Source organism: Sebastes umbrosus, chromosome 22, assembly GCF_015220745.1.
Source record: "Sebastes umbrosus isolate fSebUmb1 chromosome 22, fSebUmb1.pri, whole genome shotgun sequence".
NCBI lineage: Eukaryota > Metazoa > Chordata > Actinopteri > Perciformes > Sebastidae > Sebastes > Sebastes umbrosus.
In genome coordinates this window covers 6,308,337-6,330,875 of record NC_051290.1, presented here as the reverse complement: position 1 = coordinate 6,330,875, position 22,539 = coordinate 6,308,337, and the positions used below count along the sequence as shown (strand labels likewise).

The window sequence follows — 22,539 nt, the reverse complement described above, 5'->3', positions numbered from 1 at the left end:
TTGTACATTCAGACATAAAAGCATTTACGATCAGGACCGACATTTTATTAAATCAACGTTTTAAACTTACATATCCCAGGATGATTGGAGAATGAGACTCAGGTGAGCAGGTGGATGTGGGAGTCAGGTGGGAAAGTCTGAGGACATCTGGTGGACGGAAGGAGAACGGCAAAGACTACAAAGCTTCATAGAAATGAGTCTTAAAGAGGACCTGGAATGCTTATTTTCAGGTGCATACTTGTATTTGGAGTGTCTTGAACATGTTTACATGCTTTAATGTTCAAAAAACACTTTACTTTTCTCACACCGGCTGTGCTGCACGGAACCTGCCTTATCCCCAAACTGCTCCGAAGGCTGTGCCATCGGTGTGTATTGAGATTAGATCCTGATGGGCAGGTTGGCACCTTGCATGACAGCTTCTGCCGTCAGTGTATGAATGTGTGTGTGAATGCTTACATGTAGTGTAAAACGCTTCGAGCGAGGCGCTATATAAATGCAAATCCATTTACCACCGGACGTCATGTAAGCAGCTATTCTATTAGGTACTAAATATATCTATATTTCTAAAAATCAATGACTTAATTCAGCTGTCATGGATACCAACAGCTTGTGCAGAACTAACAAACATGACAGGCATCTGTAAATAACACAGAAAATAGGAAGTTCTTCACTTACAAATCGTGAGAATGTTAAACTGGTGAGAAACTCACGGTTTACGTCTTCCCTTCATCAGATGACTGATTAGAAATCTGCATGTTTAACACCCCGCCTCTTTACTTTGAAAGCACCCTGACTGGAGCTCAGGTCAGTTGCGGACACTGCAGAGCTTCAGTCACACGCACCATGAAGACCTTCACCTTGATAACAGCTTTAACTCTCTGCAGCTTTAGTGAGTACAACTGCATCTATTCTACTCTACTTCTACTTATTTAAAAGTTTATCATCTAAAGGAAATGTTTATTTTGTTCAATTGAGAGTAAATCTGCTGTTTGTTTCAGGCTGGATCTCTGTCTCAGGTTCTGAGTTTCAGACTGTGGAGGTTCAGTCTGGTGAAGAAGTCACACTGACGTGCTCCGACATGTCCAGCAGTGAATCTATGATATGGTGGTCCAGACTGGTGGACGGAACCAAGGCCAGCTGTATCACTGTTATGTTCGACGCTAAGAGCGACGTTACATACTGTGATGGAGTTCAAAAGTTGAAATATGAAATGAGCTCCAACATCTCCACTCTCTTTCTCAAAATCAAAGACGTGGATTTATCTGACTCTGGACTGTATTTCTGTGGATTTTACTCAAGTGGCCGTCCAACTTTCAGTGTAATACGTTTAAATGTTAAAGGTAAGGTCATTCTAAAGTTTTTTGGTTTAGTTAAGTCCTGCTTATACTGCAAAATAATTAATAAGGTAATGTTAATAATAAGAATATTCGTAAAACAACATCATGTATGCAAGAAATTTGTAATTTTGATGTGATTCTGCCAAATCAGAGACTGATCTCTTCATCAATGAGATACATGATGACGTGGACAGGCAGTGTGAAAGTAAGATTCTCCTAAAGATTTCTATCATTGTGCAGATTATCAAATGTTTGAGGGTGAAACAGTTCAGCTGAATTCAGTTTGGTCCATTTTAATTTGAGCCAGATCTCAAGTCTCTACAGAGTCTAACTTGATGATATTTCCTGTATAAGCGAGTGACGGAACAGCAAAGCGGACGAGTATGATCCTGGGCGGTCTGACTGTCTTCCTGGTAGCGGTCATCATCGGTCTGGTTGTTAAAGTCAGGAAGCTTCAGACTTCAGGTACTGTTTCTGTTTGGTTTAGTTGCTGCTGGAAATTCTCTTCAAGTTGTGTCAAAATGCAAAACTGACCAGATGTTTTGTTTCTGTCTCTTAGCTGATGAAGAAAAACAGAATCCAGAGCAGAGAGAGGTGAATACAAAGTTATCCTTTACTTTAACAGCCGGGACTACAGTACATTGTATCGTCTAATATTAGCTCGTCCCTGAAATTATATAGTATTTGTTTGTATGTATATAGTTGTATGCATATACTGTATATGGGCCGATAAGTAACAAGAAATTGCATGTTTGAGCTACTTTAGAGCAGTGATTCTCTGTCAGGGGGTCCACAAAAAAATTTGATATCAATTATAAAATCGTGCCGTATCATTAAAAAGTACATATCTAAAGATGGGGACCATTTGCTCAAATAGAACAAGCATGCTGTGTCCATTTCTACCACCCACGTTAGCTTTGGGCCAATAGAAACAATCATTCTGTCATGAATCAGTCACTTCACTCAGAATGCAACGGACCGTTCCTGCAGCAGCTTAGCTCAGCTTATTAGCCAGCTAACTAGCTGGTGAGCATGGAGAAATATTTGAGTCAGTCCACAAGTGACGCTTGGGAATTTAAATCATGTCAAGTCATCACATTAAGACTGTAAATATTTTTCTTACAGAATGTGGACTCTGATGAACTGAACTACGCAGCAGTGACATTTCAACCGAAAGCAAAAAGAAGACAGCCGGAGCCGAATGTTATTTATGCTGCTACCAGATAAGACTCAGGAGATAACTGGAGCTGATGCTGTAATAATATCAATATGCTTTGGAGCTTTTGTAGAGCTTGTTGGTGAGAGGAAGAACCACTCTTGCCAAAACATTTAATTTTGCAATAAAGATCCGATGCATGCAGAGCTTTCATTCTGAGCATTTCCTTTCTATCAGTCAAAGAATACATGTTTGGTGTTTGATGGAGGATGAGCCTGTCCAGAGTCTCTTATACTGAGGGGTTAGATGGAGGTCTGCAGCAGTGAGTGAGGAACACATCACTTGTTTAACAGGAAGAGGCAGTACAGTGTGGTCAGAGCACAACTGAGGTGAAAATCATGAGGCGTGTTAAAGGTTTCTAAAAATAAAATGTGGGTGAGACAATTCAACACCTCAAGAGCAGGATAGAAGAAGAACCATACAGTACATATAGTCCAAACAGAGTATTTTAATTGCGATATCATAATACATGTGAAATTAATTAAAAACACTATGTATAAAAGATGGACTAGGAAGACAAACAGAAATAGGTTCAGTTTACCTTTCTCATACCGGCTGTGCTGCACAGAACCTGCCAGAATCAAAAATAAATGAATAAATAAATAAATAAATAAATAAATAAAGGACTTGACAAATAAACAAATAGGCCATTAAAAGTAGCAAAAATCTCAGTTTTAATTTGCTTTTTTATCTATTTACCTTTAAAATAAATCCCTTATTTATTTACTCTTCTGTTTAATTTACACTCTTATTTATTTATTTGTAGGAATTTTTCAATTTATTCATTTATTTTTGCATGAATATTTATTTATTTATTTATTTATTTATGTATTTATTTATTTATTATTTTTATTTTATTTTTGCATGCATGATGCCTATTTATTTACTCTTCTGTTTAATTTCCACTTTTATTTATTTATGTATTTATTAAATATTTTTACATTTATTTTATATTATTTTTAAATGTATTTACTTATTTATGTGATTATTTATTTATTTATGCATGATTTCCCCTTAGCATTTCACCCCTTATTTGTTTCCCCAAACTTATCTATCTCTGTATTCTTTTCTTTATATATTTATTCATACATTTGTTTTTACATTTCTTCATGCATTTCTGCAGGGGGAGACTCGATGGTACCCATAGAACCCATTTTCATTCACATATCTTGAGGTCAGAGGTCAAGGGACCCCTTTGAAAATGGCCATGATAGTTTTTCCTCGCCAAAATTTAGTTTAAGTTTGGAGCGTTATTTAGCCTCCTTTACGACAAGCTACTATGACATGGTTGATATCAATGTATTCATTAGGTTTTCTACAGTAAATACGACAAGAAGTTGGGCCTTCAGCTCTCTGCATCATAACCTCACACAACAAAGGCCTTCATGTTCCCAAAGAACAATAATTGATCATGCTGTTTTAAAAGTGAAGTGAGGTTTATGTTGTAACTGTAGATATAGAAAATGAGCATCATGTCAGCTGTAAATAAGTCTCAAAAATATCACCACTTCCCTTATTGCAAGTCACACGTCAAACTCACACCCCTGCTTTATCTTCACATAGTGCAGCATCTCTTTAAGAGGTGTCTGAAGCAGTGTGACACTTGTACATTCAGACATAAAAGCATTTACGATCAGGACCGACATTTTATTAAATCAACGTTTTAAACTTACATATCCCAGGATGATTGGAGAATGAGACTCAGGTGAGCAGGTGGATGTGGGAGTCAGGTGGGAAAGTCTGAGGACATCTGGTGGACGGCAGGAGAACGGCAAAGACTACAAAGCTTCATAGAAATGAGTCTTAAAGAGGACCTGGAATGCTTATTTTCAGGTGCATACTTGTATTTGGAGTGTCTTGAACATGTTTACATGCTTTAATGTTCAAAAAACACTTTACTTTTCTCACACCGACTGTGCTGCACGGAACCTGCCTTATCCCCAAACTGCTCCGAAGGCTGTGCCATCGGTGTGTATTGAGATTAGATCCTGATGGGCAGGTTGGCACCTTACATGGCAGCTTCTGCCGTCAGTGTATGAATGTGTGTGTGAATGCTGACATGTAGTGTAAAACGCTTACCACCGGACACCATGTAAGCAGCTATTCTATTAGGTACTAAATATATCTATATTTCTAAAAATCAATGACTTCATTCAGCTGTCATGGATACCAACAGCTTGTGCAGAACTAATAAACATGACAGGCATCTGTATGGTAAACCACTCAAGTCTTCATCTGTAGATAACACATAGAAAATAGGAAGTTCATCACTTACAAATCGTGAGAATGTTTAGCTGGTGAGAAACTCACGGTTTGCATCTTTCCTTCATCAGATAACTAATTAAAAATCTGCATGTTAAGCGCCCCGCCTCTTTACTTTGAAAGCACCCTGACTGGAGCTCAGGTCAGTTGCGGACATTGCAGAGCTTCAGTCACACGCACCATGAAGACCTTCACCTTGATAACAGCTTTAACTCTCTGCAGCTTAAGTGAGTACAACTGTATCTATTCTACTTCTACTTATTTCAAAGTTTATTTAAAGGAATCGTTCATGTTCATTTTGTTTAATTGAGAGTAAATCTGCTGTGTGTTTCAGGCTGGATCTCTGTCTTAGGTTCTGAGCCTCGGACTGTGAAGGTTCAGTCTGGTGAAGAAGTCACACTGACGTGCTCCAACATGTCCAGCAATCAATCTCCAACATGGTGGTCCAGACTGGTGAAAAAAAACAAGGCCATCTGTATCATTGTTATGCACGGCGCTGCTGACGACATTAAAAACTGTAATGGAGTTAAAAAATTGAAATATGAAATGAGCTCAAACATCTCCACTCTCTTTCTCAAAATCAAAGGCGTGGTTTCTTCCGACTCTGGACAGTATTTCTGTGAGTTTTACTCACGTGGCCGTCCAACTTTCAGTGTAATACGTTTAAAAGTTGAAGGTAAGGTCATTCTAAAGTCTTGTCTTTCTTTTGGTACCCATTCTTCGGTCATTTATGTTTATACATTTAATATACTGTAGGTCGTCTTCTAACAAAACAGACAACAAAGTGACTATTTGAACATTGACAAAATGTGATTATGATGCAAATATGTCAAAATTAAATAAAGACTAAAGTTATCTTAATTTCAGAAAAAGGCAGCAATGAGAGACATGATGACGTGGACAGCCAGTGTGAAAGTAAGACTCTCCTAAAGATTTCTATCATTGTGCAGATTATCAAATGTTTGAGGTTAAAACAGTTCAGCTGAATTCAGTTTGGTCCATTTTAATTTGAGCCAGATCTCAAGTCTCTATAGAGTCTAACTTGATGATCTTTCCTGTATAAGTGAGTGACGGAACAGCAAAGCTGACGAGTATGATCCTGGGCGGTCTGACTGTCTTCCTGGTAGCGGTCATCATCGGTCTGGTTGTTAAAAACAGGAAGCTTCAGACTTCAGGTACTGTTTCTGTTTGGTTTAGTTGCTGCTGGAAATTCTCTTCAAGTTGTGTCAAAATGCAAAACTGACCAGATGTTTTCTTTCTGTCTCTTAGCTGATGGAGAAGAACAGAATCCAGAGCAAAGAGAGGTGAATACAAAGTTATCCTTTACTTTTATATATTGTTTAATAACCACTGTCGCCTCACAGCAAGTTATTGAACATTTTTTAAGAACCCATTTACATTCACATATCTTGAGGTCAGAGGTCAAGGGACCTCTATGAAAATGGCCATGCTAGTTTTTCCTCATCAAAATGTAAACGTTATTTAAACTCCTTCCTGACAAGCTAGTATGACATGGTTGGTACTGATGGATTCCTCAGGTTTTTTAGTTTCATATGATACCAGTATCTTCACAACAATCTATCACAAGTTGCATTAATGTGTTAAAGAAATTAGTTGCGTTAAAAAACAATTGCATGACGTTAACTTTGACAGCCATAATCTATTTATAAATGAATAATGGCCAAATATCAAAATGAGTTTCAGCCTCAAAAATCCAGTATCTGTGTGGCTACAGTATATTGTGGGAATTAAAATCATGTCAAGTCACCACATTAAGACTGTAAATACTTTTCTTACAGAATGTGGACTCTGATGAACTGAACTACGCAGCAGTGACATTTCAACCGAGAGCAGAAAGAAGACAGCCGGAGCCGAATGTTATTTATGCTGCTACCAGATAAGACTCAGGAGATAACTGGAGCTGATGCTGTAATAATATCAATATGCTTTAGAGCTTTTGTAGAGCTTGTTGGTGAGAGGAAGAACCACTCTTGCCAAAACATTTAATTTTCCAATAAAGATCCGATATTCATTCATTTGCAAGAATACATGTTTTTAATGTTTGATGGAGGACGAGCCTGTCCAGAGTCTCTTATACTGAGGGGTTAGATGGAGGTCGGCAGCAGTGAGTGAGGAACACATCACTTGTCTGACAGGAAGAGGCAGTACAGTGTGGTCGGAGCACAACTGAGGTGAAAATCATGAGGCCTGTTAACGGTTTCTAAAAAAAAATATGTCTGAGACAATTCAACACCTCAAGAGCAGGATAGAAGAAGAACCATACAGTACATATAGTCAAAACGGAGTATTTTGATTGCGATAACACAACACGTGTGAAATGAATTAAAAACGCAACGTATAAAAAATGGATTACCACTGGCAGGCAGGAAGACGGGTTGAGGTTCAGGAGGCTGGAGAGCAAAGGAACGAAGCAACGTTGACGATCTGGCAACTGACGGTGGAAAAGGGGGCTGGTATAAATACCTCCAGGGTGATTGGAGAATGAGACTCAGGTGAGCAGGTGGATGTGGGAGTCGGGTAGGAAAGTCTGAGGGCATCTGGTGGACGGATGGAGAACGGCAAAGACTGAGTGAATGCTGTCAGTCAATGTAGTGTAAAACGCTTCGAGCGAGGCGCTATATAAATGCAAGTCCATTTACCACCAGACGTCATGTAAGCAGCTATTCTATTAGGTACTAAATATATCTATATTTCTAAAAATCAATGACTTAATTCAGCTGTCATGGATAGAACAAACAAACATGACCAGCATCTGTATGGTAAACCACTCAAGTCTTCATCTGTACATAACACATAGAAAATAGAAGGTTCTTCATTTACATATCGTGAGAACGTTCAACTGATGAGAGACTCACGGTTTGCATCTTTCCTTCATCAGATGACTGATTCTCCATGTTTAACACCCCGCCTCTTTACTTTGAAAGCACCCTGACTGGAGCTCAGTTCATTTGCGGACATTGCAGAGCTTCAGTCACACGCACCATGAAGACCTTCACCTTGATAACAGCTTTAACTCTCTGCAGCTTTAGTGAGTACAACTGCATCTACAACTTTGGGAACTTTAGCCCTCCAGAATTTAAACCAGTTTATCTAAAGGAAATGTTCATTTTGTTTAATTTAAACTAAATCTGTTGTTTGTTTCAGGCTGGATCTCTGTCTCAGGTTCTGAGTGTCAGACTGTGGAGGTTCAACCTGGTAAAGAAGTCACACTTACGTGCTCCAACATGTCCAGCGTTGCATCTTTGACATGGTGGTCTAGAATGGTGGACAGAACTAAGGCCAGCTGTATCTCTGTTATGTTCAAGGCTGATGACAACGTTACATACTGTGATGGAGGTCAAATTTCAAAATTTGAAATGAGCTCCAACATCTCCACTCTCTTTCTCAAAATCAAAGACGTGGATTTATCTGACCAAGGACTGTATTTCTGTGAGTTTTACTCAAGTACCCGTCCAACTTTCAGTATAATACGTTTAAATGTTGAAGGTAAGGTCATTCTAAAGTCTTGTCTTTCTTTTGGTACCCATTCTTCTGTCATTTATGTTTATACATTTAATATACTGTAGGTTGTCTTCTAACAAAACAGACAACAAAGTGACTATTTGAACATTGACAAAATGTGATTATGATGCAAATATGTCATAATTCAATAAAGACTAAAGTTATCTTAATTTCAGTAAAAGGCAGCAATGAGATACATGATGACATGGACAGCCAGTGTGAAAGTAAGATTCTCCTAAAGATTTCTATCATTGTGCAGATTATCAAATGTTTGAAGGTAAAACAGTTCAGCTGGATTCAGTTTGGTCCATTTTAATTTCAGCCAGATCTCAAGTCTCTATAGAGTCTAAATTGATGATCTTTCCTGTATAAGTGAGTGACGGAACAGCAAAGCTGACGAGTATGATCCTGGGCGGCCTGACTGTCTTTCTGGTAGCGGTCATCATCGGTCTGGTTGTTAAAGTCAGGAAGCTGCAGACAGGTACTGTTCTGATATTTTATTTCTGGTTGATTGTTTTTTATATATTCTGCATTAGTGTGTGTCAGTATGATGAAGAACTACAAAATCACTTTAAATGTAATAACAGCAAAGGATTGTAAATTAAGATTAAACATACAGACGTAGGCAAAGTTGTTGGTACCCTTCCGTTAAAGAGAGAAAAACCCACAATGGTCACTGAAATAACTTGAAACTGACAAAAGTAATAATAAATAAAAATTTACTGAAAATTAACTAATGAAAATCAGACATTGTTTTTGAATTGTGGTTCAACAGAATCATTTTAAAAAACAAACTAATGAAACTGACCTGGACAAAAAATGATGGTACCCCTAGAAAAGATGTAAAATAGTTTGACCATAGGGACATGTTAAACTAAGGTGTGTCCTGTAAATAGCATCACAGGTATCTTCAAACTTGTAATCAGTCAGTCTGCCTATTTAAAGGGTGAAAAGTAGTCACTGTGCTGTTTGGTATCATGGTGTGTACCACACTGAACATGGACCACAGAAAGCTAAGGAGAGAGTTGTCTCAGGAGATCAGAAAGAACATTATAGACCTTCATGTTAAAGGTAAAGGCTATAAGACCATCTCCAAGCAGCTTGATGTTCCTGTGACTACAGCTGCACATATTATTCAGAAGTTTAAGGTCCATGGGACTGTAGCCAACCTCCCTGGACGCGGCCGCAAGAGGAAAATTGATGACAAATCGAAGAGACGGATAATACGAATGGTAACCAAAGAGCCCAGAACAACTTCCAAAGAGATTAGAGGTGAACTCCAAGGTCAAGGTACATCAGTGTCCGATCGCACCATCCGTCACTGTTTGAGCCAAAGTGGACTTAATGGAAGACGACCCAGGAGGACACCAAATCATAAAAAAGCGAGACTGGAATTTGCCAAAATGCATATTGACAAGCCACAAAGCTTCTGGGAGAATGTCCTTTGGACAGATGAGACAAAACTGGAGCTTTTTGGCAAGTCACATCAGCTCTATGTTCACAGACGCAAAAATGAAGCATCCAAAGAAAAGAACACTGTACCTAATGTGAAACATCGAGGAGGCTCGGTTATGTTATGGGGCTGCTTTGTTGCATCTGGCACAGGGTGTCTTGAATCTGTGCAGGGTGCAATGAAATCTCAAGACTATCAAGGCATTCTGGAGCGAAATGTGCTGCCCAGTGTCAGAAAGCTTGGTCTCAGTTGCAGGTCATGGGTCCTCAAACAGGATAATGACCCAAAACACAGCTAAAAACATCCAAGAATGGCTAAGAACAAAACATTGGACTGTTCTGAAGTGGCCTTCTGTGAGCCCTGATCTAAATCCTATTGAACATCTGTGGAAGGAGCTGAAACATGCAATCTGGAGAAGGCACCCTTCAAACCTGAGACAGCTGGAGCAGTTTGCTCACGAGGAGTGGGCCAACATACCTGTCGACAGGTGCAGAAGTCTCATTGAGAGTTACAGAAATCACTTGATTGCAGTGATTGCCTCAAAAGGTTGTGCAACAAAATATTAAGTTAAGGGTACTATCATTTTTGTCCAGGCCAGTTTCATTAGTTTATTTTTTAAAATGATTCTGCTGAACCACAATTCAAAAACAATATCTGATTTTCATTAGTTAATTTTCAGTAAATTTTTATTTATTATTACTTTTGTCAGTTTCAAGTTATTTCAGTGACCATTGTGGGTTTTTCTTTCTTTAACGGAAGGGTACCAACAATTTTGCCTACGTCTGTATATTGTCTCTTTCATTCAGCTGCCAGTGAAGACCAGAACTCACAACAGTATGAGGTGAGTCAATGATATGTTCTAATACTTTAAAGAGGTGCTGGTTTGTTATTCTCACAAACTCAGCTATTTGACACGTGTTACCGTGTGCTCTCTTTACAGAATGTGGACTGTGATGGGCGGAGAGTCGCAGCGCTGACTTTGTAATCAACAGTGAGGACCAGGAGGCCTGCCTCAGAGAGGGAAGTGGAGACTCGTGTTGTTCATGCTGCCAGCAGATAGACGGCTTTTGAAAAATCTAAACATGTTTAAGAATATACTGTATTGAACTTTTGAAATAAAGTTTAAAAAAAAAAAAAGGCTCCGACCTCATAGTGTTGACAGTCAGCTGTTTGTAAAGTTAGAAAATGTATTTGTGAAACATACGGTGCCTTCAAATGGAGTCGTGTCGAATTTTTAAATGTATTCATTTATTTTTGCATGAATATTGATTTATTGATTTATTTATGCTTATTTATTTACTCTTCTGTTTAATTTACACTTTTATTTATTAACGTATTTATTTGTAAGAATTCTTAAATTAATTTCTTTATTTTTGCATACATATAAAAACAAAATATTTTATTTATTGATTTTTGCATTTATTTTATATTTATTTTTAAATGTTTGTACTTATTTATGAGATTATTTATTTATTTATGCATGATTTTCCCTTAGCATTTCACCCCTTATTTGTTTCCCCAAACTTACTAAAACCCCAAACCTATCTCTGTATTCTTTTCTTTATATATTTATTCATACATTTGTTTTTACATTTCTTCATGCATTTCTGCAGGAGGAGACTCGAGGGTACCCATAGAACCCATTTTCATTCACATATCTGGAGGTCAGAGGTCAAGGAACCCCTTTGAAAATGGCCATGATAGTTTTTCCTCGCCAGAATTTAGTTTAAGTTTGGAGCGTTAATTAGCCTCCTTTACGACAAGCTACTATGACATGGTTGATATCAATGTATTCATTAGGTTTTCTACAGTAAATACACAATATGACAAGAAGTTGGGCCTTCAGCTCTCTGCATCATAACCTCACACAACAAAGGCCTTCATGTTCCCAAAGAACAATAATTGATCATGACGTTTTAAAGTGAAGATAGATTTGTGTTGTAACTGTAGATATAGAAACTGAGCATCATGTCAGCTGTAAATCATTCTCAAAATATCACCACTTCCCTTATTGCAAGTCACACGTCAAACTCACACCCCTGCTTTATCTTCACATAGTGCAGCATCTCTTTAAGAGGTGTCTGAAGCAGTGTGACATTTGTGCAGTCAGACAAAAAAAAGCATTTACGATCAGGACCGACATTTTATTAAATCAACGTTTTAAACTTACATATCCCAGGATGATTGGAGAATGAGACTCAGGTGAGCAGGTGGATGTGGGAGTCAGGTGGGAAAGTCTGAGGACATCTGGTGGACGGAAGGAGAACGGCAAAGACTACAAAGCTTCATAGAAATGAGTCTTAAAGAGGACCTGGTATGCTTATTTTCAGGTGCATACTTGTATTTGGAGTGTCTTGGACATGTTTACATGCTTTAATGTTCAAAAAACACTTTACTTTTCTCACACCGACTGTGCTGCACGGAACCTGCCTTATCCCCAAACTGCTCCGAAGGCTGTGCCATCGGTGTGTATTGAGATTAGATCCTGATGGGCAGGTTGGCACCTTGCGTGGCAGCTTCTGCCGTCAGTGTATGAATGTGTGTGTGAATGCTGACATGTAGTGTAAAACGCTTCGAGCGAGGCGCTATATAAATGCAAGTCCATTTACCACCGGACGTCATGTAAGCAGCTATTCTATTAGGTACTAAAAATATCTATATTTCTAAAAATCAATGACTTAATTCAGCTGTCATGGATACCAACAGCTTGTGCAGAACTAACAAACATGACAGGCATCTGTAAATAACACAGAAAATAGGAAGTTCTTCACTTACAAATCGTGAGAATGTTAAACTGGTGAGAAACTCACGGTTTACGTCTTCCCTTCATCAGATGACTGATTAGAAATCTGCATGTTTAACACTCCGCCTCTTTACTTTGAAAGCACCCTGACTGGAGCTCAGTTCAGTTGCGGACATTGCAGAGCTTCAGTCACACGCACCATGAAGACCTTCACCTTGATAACAGCTTTAACTCTCTGCAGCTTTAGTGAGTACAACTGTATCTATTCCGGTCTACTTCTACTTATTTAAAAGTTTATCTAAAGGAAATGTTCATTTTGTTTAATTGAGAGTAAATCTGTTGTTTGTTTCAGGCTGGATCTCTGTCTCAGGTTCTGAGTTTCAGACTGTGGAGGTTCAGTCTGGTGAAGAAGTCACACTGACGTGCTCCAACATGTCCCGCTCTGATTCTCCGACATGGTGGTCCAAACTGGTGGACGGAACCAAGGCCAGCTGTATCACTGTTATGGTCAGTGCTGATGGCGTCGTTGAATACTGTGATGGATTTCAAAATTTGACATTTGAAATGAGCTCCAACATCTCCACTCTCTTTCTCAAAATCAAAGGCGTGGATTCATCTGACTCTGGACAGTATTTCTGTGAGTTTTACTCACGTGGCCGTCCAACTTTCAGTATAATACGTTTAAATGTTGAAGGTAAGGTCTTTCTAAAGTCTTGTCTTTCTTTTAGTACCCATTCTTCGGTCATTTATGTTTTATACATTTAATATACTGTAGGTTGTCTTCTAACAAAACAGACAACAAAGTGACTATTTGAACATTGACAAAATGTGATTATGATGCAAATATATCAAAATTCAATAAAGACTAAAGTTATCTTAATTTCAGTAAAAGGCAGCAATGAGACACATGATGACGTGGAAAGCCAGTGTGAAAGTAAGACTCTCCTAAAGATTTCTATCATTGTGCAGATTATCAAATGTTTGAGGGTAAAACAGTTCAGCTGAATTCAGTTTGGTCCATTTTAATTTGAGCCAGATCTCAAGTCTCTATAGAGTCTAACTTGATGATATTTCCTGTATAAGTGAGTGACGGAACAGCAAAGCTGACGAGTATGATCCTGGGCGGTCTGACTGGTTTCCTGGTAGCGGTCATCATCGGTCTGGTTGTTAAAGTCAGGAAGCTTCAGACAGGTACTGTTTCTGTTTGGTTTAGTTGCTGCTGGAAATTCTCTTCAAGTTGTGTCAAAATGCAAAACTGACCAGATGTTTTGTTTCTGTCTCTTAGCTGATGGAGAAGAACAGAATCCAGAGCAAAGAGAGGTGAATACAAAGTTATCCTTTACTTTTATATATTGTTTAAGCACTGTCCCCTAACAGCAAGTTAATCACACATTTTTTAAGGAACCGATTTTCATTCACATATCTTGAGGTTAGAGGTCAAGGGACCTCTATGAAAATGGCCATGCTAGTTTTTCCTCATCAAAATTTAGCACAAGTTTGGAGTGTTATTTAAACTCCTTCCTGACAAGCTGGTATGACATGGTTGGTACTGATGGATTCCTTAAGTTTTTTAGTTTCATATGATACCAGTATCTTCACAACAGTCTATAACAAGTTGCATTAATGTGTTAAAGAAATTAGTAGCGCTAAAACAAATTTGCATGATCGTGTTAACTTTGACAGCCCTAATCTATTTATAAATGAATAATGGCCAAATATCAAAATGGGTGTCAGCCTCAAAAATCCAGTATCTGTGGGGTTATAGTATATTGTGGGAATTAAAATCATGTCAAGTCACCACATTAAGACTGTAAATACTTGTCTTACAGAATGTGGACTCTGATGAACTGAACTACGCAGCAGTGACATTTCAACAGAGAGCAAAAAGAAGACAGCCGGAGCCGAATGTTATTTATGCTGCTACCAGATAAGACTCAGGAGATAACTGGAGCTGATGCTGTAATGATATCAATATGCTTTGGAGCTTTTGTAGAGCCCGTTGGTGAGAGGAAGAACCACTCTTGCCAAAACATTTAATTTTGCAATAAAGATCCGATGCATGCAGAGCTTTCATTCTGAGCATTTCCTTTCTATCAGTTCAAAGAATATATGTTTTTAATGTTTGAAGTGAGGTTTGTGTTGTAACTGTAGATATAGAAAATTGAACATCCTGTTAGTTATAAATAAGTCTCAAAATTATCACCACTTCCCTTATTGCAAGTCACACATCAAACTCACACCCCTGCTTTATCTTCACATAGTGCAGCATCTCTTACAAAGATGTTTCTGAAGCAGTGTGACACTTGTACAGTCAGACAAAAAAAGCATTTACGATCAGGACCGACATTTTATTAAATCGACGTTTTAAACTTACATATCCCAGGTTGATTGGAGAATGAGACTCAGGTGAGCAGGTGGATGTGGGAGTCAGGTGGGAAAGTCTGAGGGCATCTGGTGGCAAATGGGTAACAGCAAAGACTACAAAGCTTCATAGAAATGAGTCTTAAAGAGGACCTAGAATGCTTATTTTCAGGTGCATACTTGTATTTGGAGTGTCTTGAACATGTTTACATGCTTTAATGTTCAAAAAACACTTTACTTTTCTCACACCGGCTGTGCTGCACGCAACCTGCCTTATCCCCAAACTGCTCCGAAGGCTGTGCCATCGGTGTGAATTGAGATTAGATCCTGATGGGCAGGTTGGCACCTTGCATGGCAGCTTCTGCCGTCAGTGTATGAATGTGTGTGTGAATGCTGACATGTAGTGTAAAACGCTTACCATCGGACACCATGTAAGCAGCTATTCTATTAGGTACTAAAAATATCTATATTTCTAAAAATCAATGACTTCATTCAGCTGTCATGGATACCAACAGCTTGTGCAGAAAAAACAAACAAACATGACCAGCATCTGTAAATAACACAGAAAATAGGAAGTTCTTCACTTACATATCGTGAGAATGTTAAACTGGTGAGAAACTCACGGTTTGAATATATTTCCTTCATCAGATAACTGATTAGAAAGCTGCATGTTTAACACCCCGCCTCTTTACTTTGAAAGCACCCTGACTGAAGCTCAGGTCAGTTGCGGACATTGCAGAGCTTCAGTCAACAAAGCAAGGGGAAACTGGGATTACAACACAAACACAGAGGGAGAGGGACTTTATTCTCTGCTCAGGTAGACATTACTCCTCTATATCTTTATATAGTTGTTTGCTGTTTTATTAATGATCTAGATATTGTATACAGTTTATTTAATTCAGCTGTCATGAACACAAACATGACCAGCACCTGTATGGTAAACCACTCAAGTCTGCATTTGTAAATAACACATAGAAAATAGGAAGTTCCTCACTTACATATCGTGAGAATGTTAAACTGGTGAGAAACTGACGGTTTGCATCTTTCCTTCATCAGATGACTGATTAGAAATCCGCATGTTTAACACCCCGCCTCTTAACTTTGAAAGCACCCTGACTGGAGCTCAGGTCAGTTACGGACACTGCAGAGCTTCAGTCACACGCACCATGAAGACCTTCACCTTGATAACAGCTTTAACTCTCTGCAGCTTTAGTGAGTACAACTGCATCTATAACTTTGGAAGCTTTAACCCTCCAGAATTGAAACTAGTTTATCTAAACGAAATGTTCATTTTGTTTAATTGAGAGTAAATCTACTGTTGTCTCTGTTGTTTGTTTCAGGCTGGATCTCCGTCTCACATTCTGAGTGTCAGACTGTGGAGGTTCAGTCTGGTGAAGAAGTCACACTGACATGCTCCAACGTGTCCAGCGTTGCATCTTATACATGGTGGTCCAGAATGGTGGACAGAACCAAGGCCAGCTGTATCTCTGTTATGTACAACGCTCATGGCGACGTTACATACTGTGATGGAAGTCAAATTTCAAAATTTGAAATGAGCTCCAACACCTCCACTCTCTTTCTCAAAATCAAAGACGTGGATTTATCTGACCAAGGACTGTATTTCTGTGAGTTTTACTCAAGTACCCGTCCAACTTTCAGTATAATACGTTTAAATGTTGAAGGTAAGGTCATTTTAAAGTCTTGTCTTTCTTTACCCATTCTTCGGTCATTTATGTTTTATACATTTAATATACTGTAGGTTGTCTTCCAACAAAACAGGCAACAAAGTGACTATTTGAACATTGACAAAATGTGATTATGATGCAAATATGTCATAATTCAATAAAGACTAAAGTTATCTTAATTTCAGTAAAAGGCAGCAATGAGACACATGATGACGTGGACAGCCAGTGCAGCCAGTGTGAAAGTAAGATTCTCCTAAAGATTTCTATCATTGTGCAGATTATCAAATGTTTGAGGGTAAAACAGTTCAGCTGGATTCAGTTTAGTCCATTTTAATTTGAGCCAGATCTCAAGTCTCTATAGAGTCTAACTAGATGATCTTTCCTGTATGAGTGAGTGACGGAACAGCAAAGCTGATGAGTATGATCCTGGGCGGTCTGACTGTCTTCCTGGTAGCGGTCATCATCGGTCTGGTTGTTAAAAACAGGAAGCTTCAGACTTCAGGTACTGTTTCTGTTTGGTTTAGTTGCTGCTGGAAATTCTCTTCAAGTTGTGTCAAAATGCAAAACTGACCAGATGTTTTGTTTCTGTCTCTTAGCTGATGAAGAAGAACAGAATCCAGAGCAAAGAGAGGTGAATATAAAGTTATCCTTTACTTTTATATATTGTTTAAGCACTGTCGCCTCACAGCAAGAGGGTCGCAGGTTAAAAAATCTGGCTTGGGGTCCTTCTGTGTGGAGTTTCCATGTTCTCCCCGTGTTAGCGTGGGTTTTCTCCGGGTTCTCCGGCTTCCTCCCACAGTCGAAAGGCATTCAGGTTAGGTTCATTGTTTTACTCTTAATGTCCTGTAGGTGTGAATGTGAGTGTGAATGGTTGTCTGTCTCTATGTGTCAGCTCTGTGGTGGTCTGGTTACCTGTCCAGGGTGGACCCCGCCTTCGCCAAATGTCAGCTGGGATCGGCTCTAGCCCCCCCACCATAATTTAGCACAAGTTTGTAACGTTATTTAAATATAAGTATATTTAAGTATCTTCACTCTAGCTAAAAACCACAAGTTGCGTTAATGTGTTAAAGAAATTAGTGACGCTAAAACAAATTTGCATGATTGCGTCAACTTTGACAGCCCTAATCTATTTATAAATTAATAATGGCCAAATATCAAAATGGGTGTCAGCCTCAAAAATCCAGTATCTGTGGGGCTACAGTATATTGTGGGAATTAAAATCGTGTCAAGTCACCACATTAAGACTGTAAATACTTTTCTTACAGAATGTGGACTCTGATGAATTGAACTACGCAGCAGTGACATTTCAACCGAAAGCAAAAAGAAGACAGCCGGAGCCGAATGTTATTTATGCTGCTACCAGATAAGACTCAGGAGATAACTGGAGCTGATGCTGTAATAATATCAATATGCTTTGGAGCTTTTGTAGAGCTTGTTGGTGAGAGGAAGAACCACTCTTGCCAAAACATTTAATTTTGCAATAAAGATTCGATGCATGCAGAGCTTTCATTCTGAGTATTTCCTTTCTCTCAGTCAAAGAATACATGTTTGGTGTTTGATGGAGGACGAGCCTGTCCAGAGTCTCTTATACTGAGGGGTTAGATGGAGGTCTGCAGCAGTGAGTGAGGAACACATCACTTGTCTGACAGGACGAGGCAGTACAGTGTGGTCAGAGCACAACTGAGGTGAAAATCATGAGGCGTGTTAACGGTTTCTAAAAATAAAATGTGGGTGAGACAATTCAACACCTCAAGAGCAGGATAGAAGAAGAACCATACAGTACATATAGTCAAAACGGAGTATTTTGATTGCGATATCATAATACATGTGAAATTAATTAAAAACACTATGTATAAAAGATGGACTAGGAAGACAAACAGAAATAGGTTCAGTTTACCTTTCTCATACCGGCTGTGCTGCACAGAACCTGCCAGAATCAAAAATAAATGAATAAATAAATAAATAAATAAATAAATAAATAAATAAATAAAGGACTTGACAAATAAACAAATAGGCCATTAAAAGTAGCAAAAATCTCAGTTTTAATTTGCTTTTTTATCTATTTACCTTTAAAATAAATCCCTTATTTATTTACTCTTCTGTTTAATTTACACTCTTATTTATTTATTTGTAGGAATTTTTCAATTTATTCATTTATTTTTGCATGAATATTTATTTATTTATTTATTTATTTATTTATTTATTTATGTATTTATTTATTTATTATTTTTATTTTATTTTTGCATGCATGATGCCTATTTATTTACTCTTCTGTTTAATTTCCACTTTTATTTATTTATGTATTTATTAAATATTTTTACATTTATTTTATATTATTTTTAAATGTATTTACTTATTTATGTGATTATTTATTTATTTATGCATGATTTCCCCTTAGCATTTCACCCCTTATTTGTTTCCCCAAACTTATCTATCTCTGTATTCTTTTCTTTATATATTTATTCATACATTTGTTTTTACATTTCTTCATGCATTTCTGCAGGGGGAGACTCGAGGGTACCCATAGAACCCATTTTCATTCACATATCTGGAGGTCAGAGGTCAAGGGACCCCTTTGAAAATGGCCATGATAGTTTTTCCTCGCCAAAATTTAGTTTAAGTTTGGAGCGTTATTTAGCCTCCTTTACGACAAGCTACTATGACATGGTTGATATCAATGTATTCATTATGTTTTCTACAGTAAATACACAATATGACAAGAAGTTGGGCCTTCAGCTCTCTGCATCATAACCTCACACAACAAAGGCCTTCATGTTCCCAAAGAACAATAATTGATCATGCTGTTTTAAAAGTGAAGTGAGGTTTATGTTGTAACTGTAGATATAGAAAATGAGCATCATGTCAGCTGGAAATAAGTCTCAAAATATCACCACTTCCCTTATTGCAAGTCACATGTCAAACTCACACCCCGGCTTTATCTTCACATAGTGCAGCGTCTCTTTAAGAGGTGTCTGAAGCAGTGTGACACTTGTACAGTCAGACAAAAAAAAGCATTTACGATCAGGACCGACATTTTATTAAATCGACGTTTTAAACTTACATATCCCAGGATGATTGGAGAATGAGACTCAGGTGAGCAGGTGGATGTGGGAGTCAGGTGGGAAAGTCTGAGGACATCTGGTGGACGGAAGGAGAACGGCAAAGACTACAAAGCTTCATAGAAATGAGTCTTAAAGAGGACCTGGTATGCTTATTTTCAGGTGCATACTTGTATTTGGAGTGTCTTGAACATGTTTACATGCTTTAATGTTCAAAAAACACTTTACTTTTCTCACACCGGCTGTGCTGCACGCAACCTGCCTTATCCCCAAACTGCTCCGAAGGCTGTGCCATCGGTGTGTATTGAGATTAGATCCTGATGGGCAGGTTGGCACCTTGCATGACAGCTTCTGCCGTCAGTGTATGAATGTGTGTGTGAATGCTTACATGTAGTGTAAAACGCTTACCACCGGACACCATGTAAGCAGCTATTCTATTAGGTACTAAATATATCTATATTTCTAAAAATCAATGACTTAATTCAGCTGTCATGGATACCAACAGCTTGTGCAGAACTAACAAACATGACAGGCATCTGTAAATAACACAGAAAATAGGAGGTTCCTCACTTACAAATCGTGAGAATGTTAAACTGGTGAGAAACTCACGGTTTACGTCTTCCCTTCATCAGATGACTGATTAGAAATCTGCATGTTTAACACCCCGCCTCTTTACTTTGAAAGCACCCTGACTGGAGCTCAGTTCAGTTGCGGACATTGCAGAGCTTCAGTCACACGCACCATGAAGACCTTCACCTTGATAACAGCTTTAAGTCTCTGCAGCTTTAGTGAGTACAACTGCATCTATTCTACTCTACTTATTTAAAAGTTTATCTAAAGGAAATGTTCATTTTGTTCAATTGAGAGTAAATCTGCTGTGTGTTTCAGGCTGGATCTCTGTCTCAGGTTCTGAGTTTCAGACTGTGGAGGTTCAGTCTGGTGAAGAAGTCACACTGACGTGCTCCAACATGTACAGCATTGATTCTTTAACATGGTGGTCCAGACTGGTGGACGGAACCAAGGCCAGCTGTATCACTGTTATGTTCAACGCTAAAAGCGATGTTAAATACTGTAAAGAAGATCAAAAATTTAAATATGAAATGAGCTCCAACATCTCCACTCTCTTTCTCAAAATCAAAGACGTGGATTTATCTGACTCTGGACTGTATTTCTGTGGATTTAACTCAGATGGCCGTCCAACTTTGGGTGTAATACGTTTAAATGTTAAAGGTAAGGTCATTCTAAAGTCTTGTCTTTCTTTTGGTACCCATTCTTCTACCTTTTATGTTTATACATTTAATATACTGTAGGTCGTCTTCTAACAAAACAGGCAACAAAGTGACTATTTGAACATTGACAAAATGTGATTATGATGCAAATATGTCAAAATTAAATAAAGACTAAAGTTATCTTAATTTCAGTAAAAGACAGCAATGAGACACAAGATGACGTGGACAGCCAGTGCAGCCAGTGTGAAAGTAAGATTCTCCTAAAGATTTCTATCATTGTGCAGATTATCAAATGTTTGAGGGTAAAACAGTTCAGCTGGATTCAGTTTGGTCCACTTTAATTTAAGTCTAACTTGATGATCTTTCCTGTATTAGTGAGTGACGTAACAGGAAAGCTGATGAGTGTGATCCTGGGCGGTCTGACTGTTTTCCTGGTAGCGGTCAACGTTCGTCTGGCTGTTAAAAACAGGAAGCTGCAGACAGGTACATCATAAGAGCTGCTGGAAATCTCATTTCTGGTTGATTGTTTTATATATTCTGCATTAATGTGTGTCAGTATGATGAAGAACTACAAAATCGTGTAATAACAGCAAAGGATTGTAAATTAGGATTAAACATATTGTCTCTTTCATTCAGCTGCCAGTGAAGACCGGAACTCACAACAGTATGAGGTGAGTCAATGATATGTTTTAATACTTTAAAGAGGTGGTGGTTTGTTTTTCTCACACAAACTCAGCTATTTGACACGTGTTACCGTGTGCTCTCTTTACAGAATGTGGACTGTGATGAGCTGAGAGACGCAGAGCTGAGTTTGTAATCAACAGTGAGGTACAGGAGGCCTGCCTCAGAGAGGGAAGTGGAGACTCAGGTTGTTTACGCTGCCAGCAGATAGACGGCTTCTGAAAAATCTAAACATGTTTAAGAATATACTGTATTGAACTTTTGAAATAAAGTATTAAAAAAAAAAAAAAAAAAAAGGCTCCGACCTCATAGTGTTGACAGTCAGCTGTTTGGAAAGTTAGAAAATGTATTTGTGAAACATACGGTGCCTTCAAATGGAGTCGTGTTTACGAGATGAGTCCACATGAACGCCCACCTCATGTCGTATTCACGACCTCGTAAGTGGAAAGTTACGAGCTTAACAGCGGTGTTCTTCACGACTTAACCACTTAAACGCCAAGCATATCGTTTACAGAGAACCTTTAATTCAGCTCTCATAGACACAAACATGACCAGCATCTGTATGGTAAACCACTCAACTCTGCATCTGTAGATAACACATAGAAAATAGGAACTTCCTCATTTACATATCGTGAGAATGTTTAGCTGGTGAGAGTCGGGCGGTTTGCATCTTTCCTTGACAGCAACTTTGAGTATGCAGATGACATGGCGACAGTGGGTTTAATGTTTGAAGGTGACAATGTATTAGAGAGTTCCTACATTAATCATATCAACAATCTATTAACATGGTGTCAAGAGAGTTGTCCTCATGTTCCTCTTTGGATGCACTTCATGTCACGGTGCAGTATTTAATGTACAACTAGTCATGAAACATAAATCCACTAAAGACAAAGCAAAATAATATCGATCTAAAAATATTTATATTTTTTTAAATCAGTGACCTAATTAAGCTGTCATGGATACCACACAAACATGACAAGCATCTGTATGG

The 22,539-nt window shown here is 38.3% G+C and overlaps 2 protein-coding genes across 9 annotated transcripts; both read left to right on the top strand.

Annotated features, from left to right (window-relative positions):
* Positions 1-725: 725 nt before the first annotated feature.
* On the top strand, positions 726-21,893 carry LOC119481573. 7 transcript variants are annotated; one of them, XM_037758677.1, is made up of 6 exons: positions 726-889; positions 999-1,340; positions 5,683-5,730; positions 5,880-5,990; positions 10,597-10,631; positions 21,640-21,893. In XM_037758677.1, exons 1-6 carry the CDS (start codon positions 754-756, stop codon positions 21,682-21,684), a joined length of 717 nt encoding a protein of 238 aa, XP_037614605.1. In that variant the 5' UTR covers positions 726-753; the 3' UTR covers positions 21,685-21,893. The 7 variants fall into 7 exon arrangements, 5 of the variants coding, with proteins under 5 accessions (XP_037614605.1, XP_037614604.1, XP_037614601.1 ...); XM_037758676.1 differs by lacking the exon at positions 21,640-21,893 and adding an exon at positions 10,731-10,900; XM_037758673.1 differs by lacking the exons at positions 10,597-10,631; positions 21,640-21,893 and adding exons at positions 6,085-6,119; positions 6,615-6,835.
* LOC119481582 lies at positions 12,646-14,516 on the top strand. Of its 2 annotated transcripts, XM_037758686.1 has the most exons (6): positions 12,646-12,779; positions 12,886-13,227; positions 13,420-13,467; positions 13,617-13,724; positions 13,819-13,853; positions 14,363-14,516. In XM_037758686.1, the coding sequence occupies exons 1-6, from the start codon at positions 12,734-12,736 to the stop codon at positions 14,462-14,464; spliced, it is 681 nt and encodes a 226-aa protein (XP_037614614.1). In that variant the 5' UTR covers positions 12,646-12,733; the 3' UTR covers positions 14,465-14,516. The 2 variants fall into 2 exon arrangements, with proteins under 2 accessions (XP_037614614.1, XP_037614615.1); XM_037758687.1 differs by lacking the exon at positions 13,420-13,467.
* Positions 21,894-22,539: the final 646 nt, after the last annotated feature.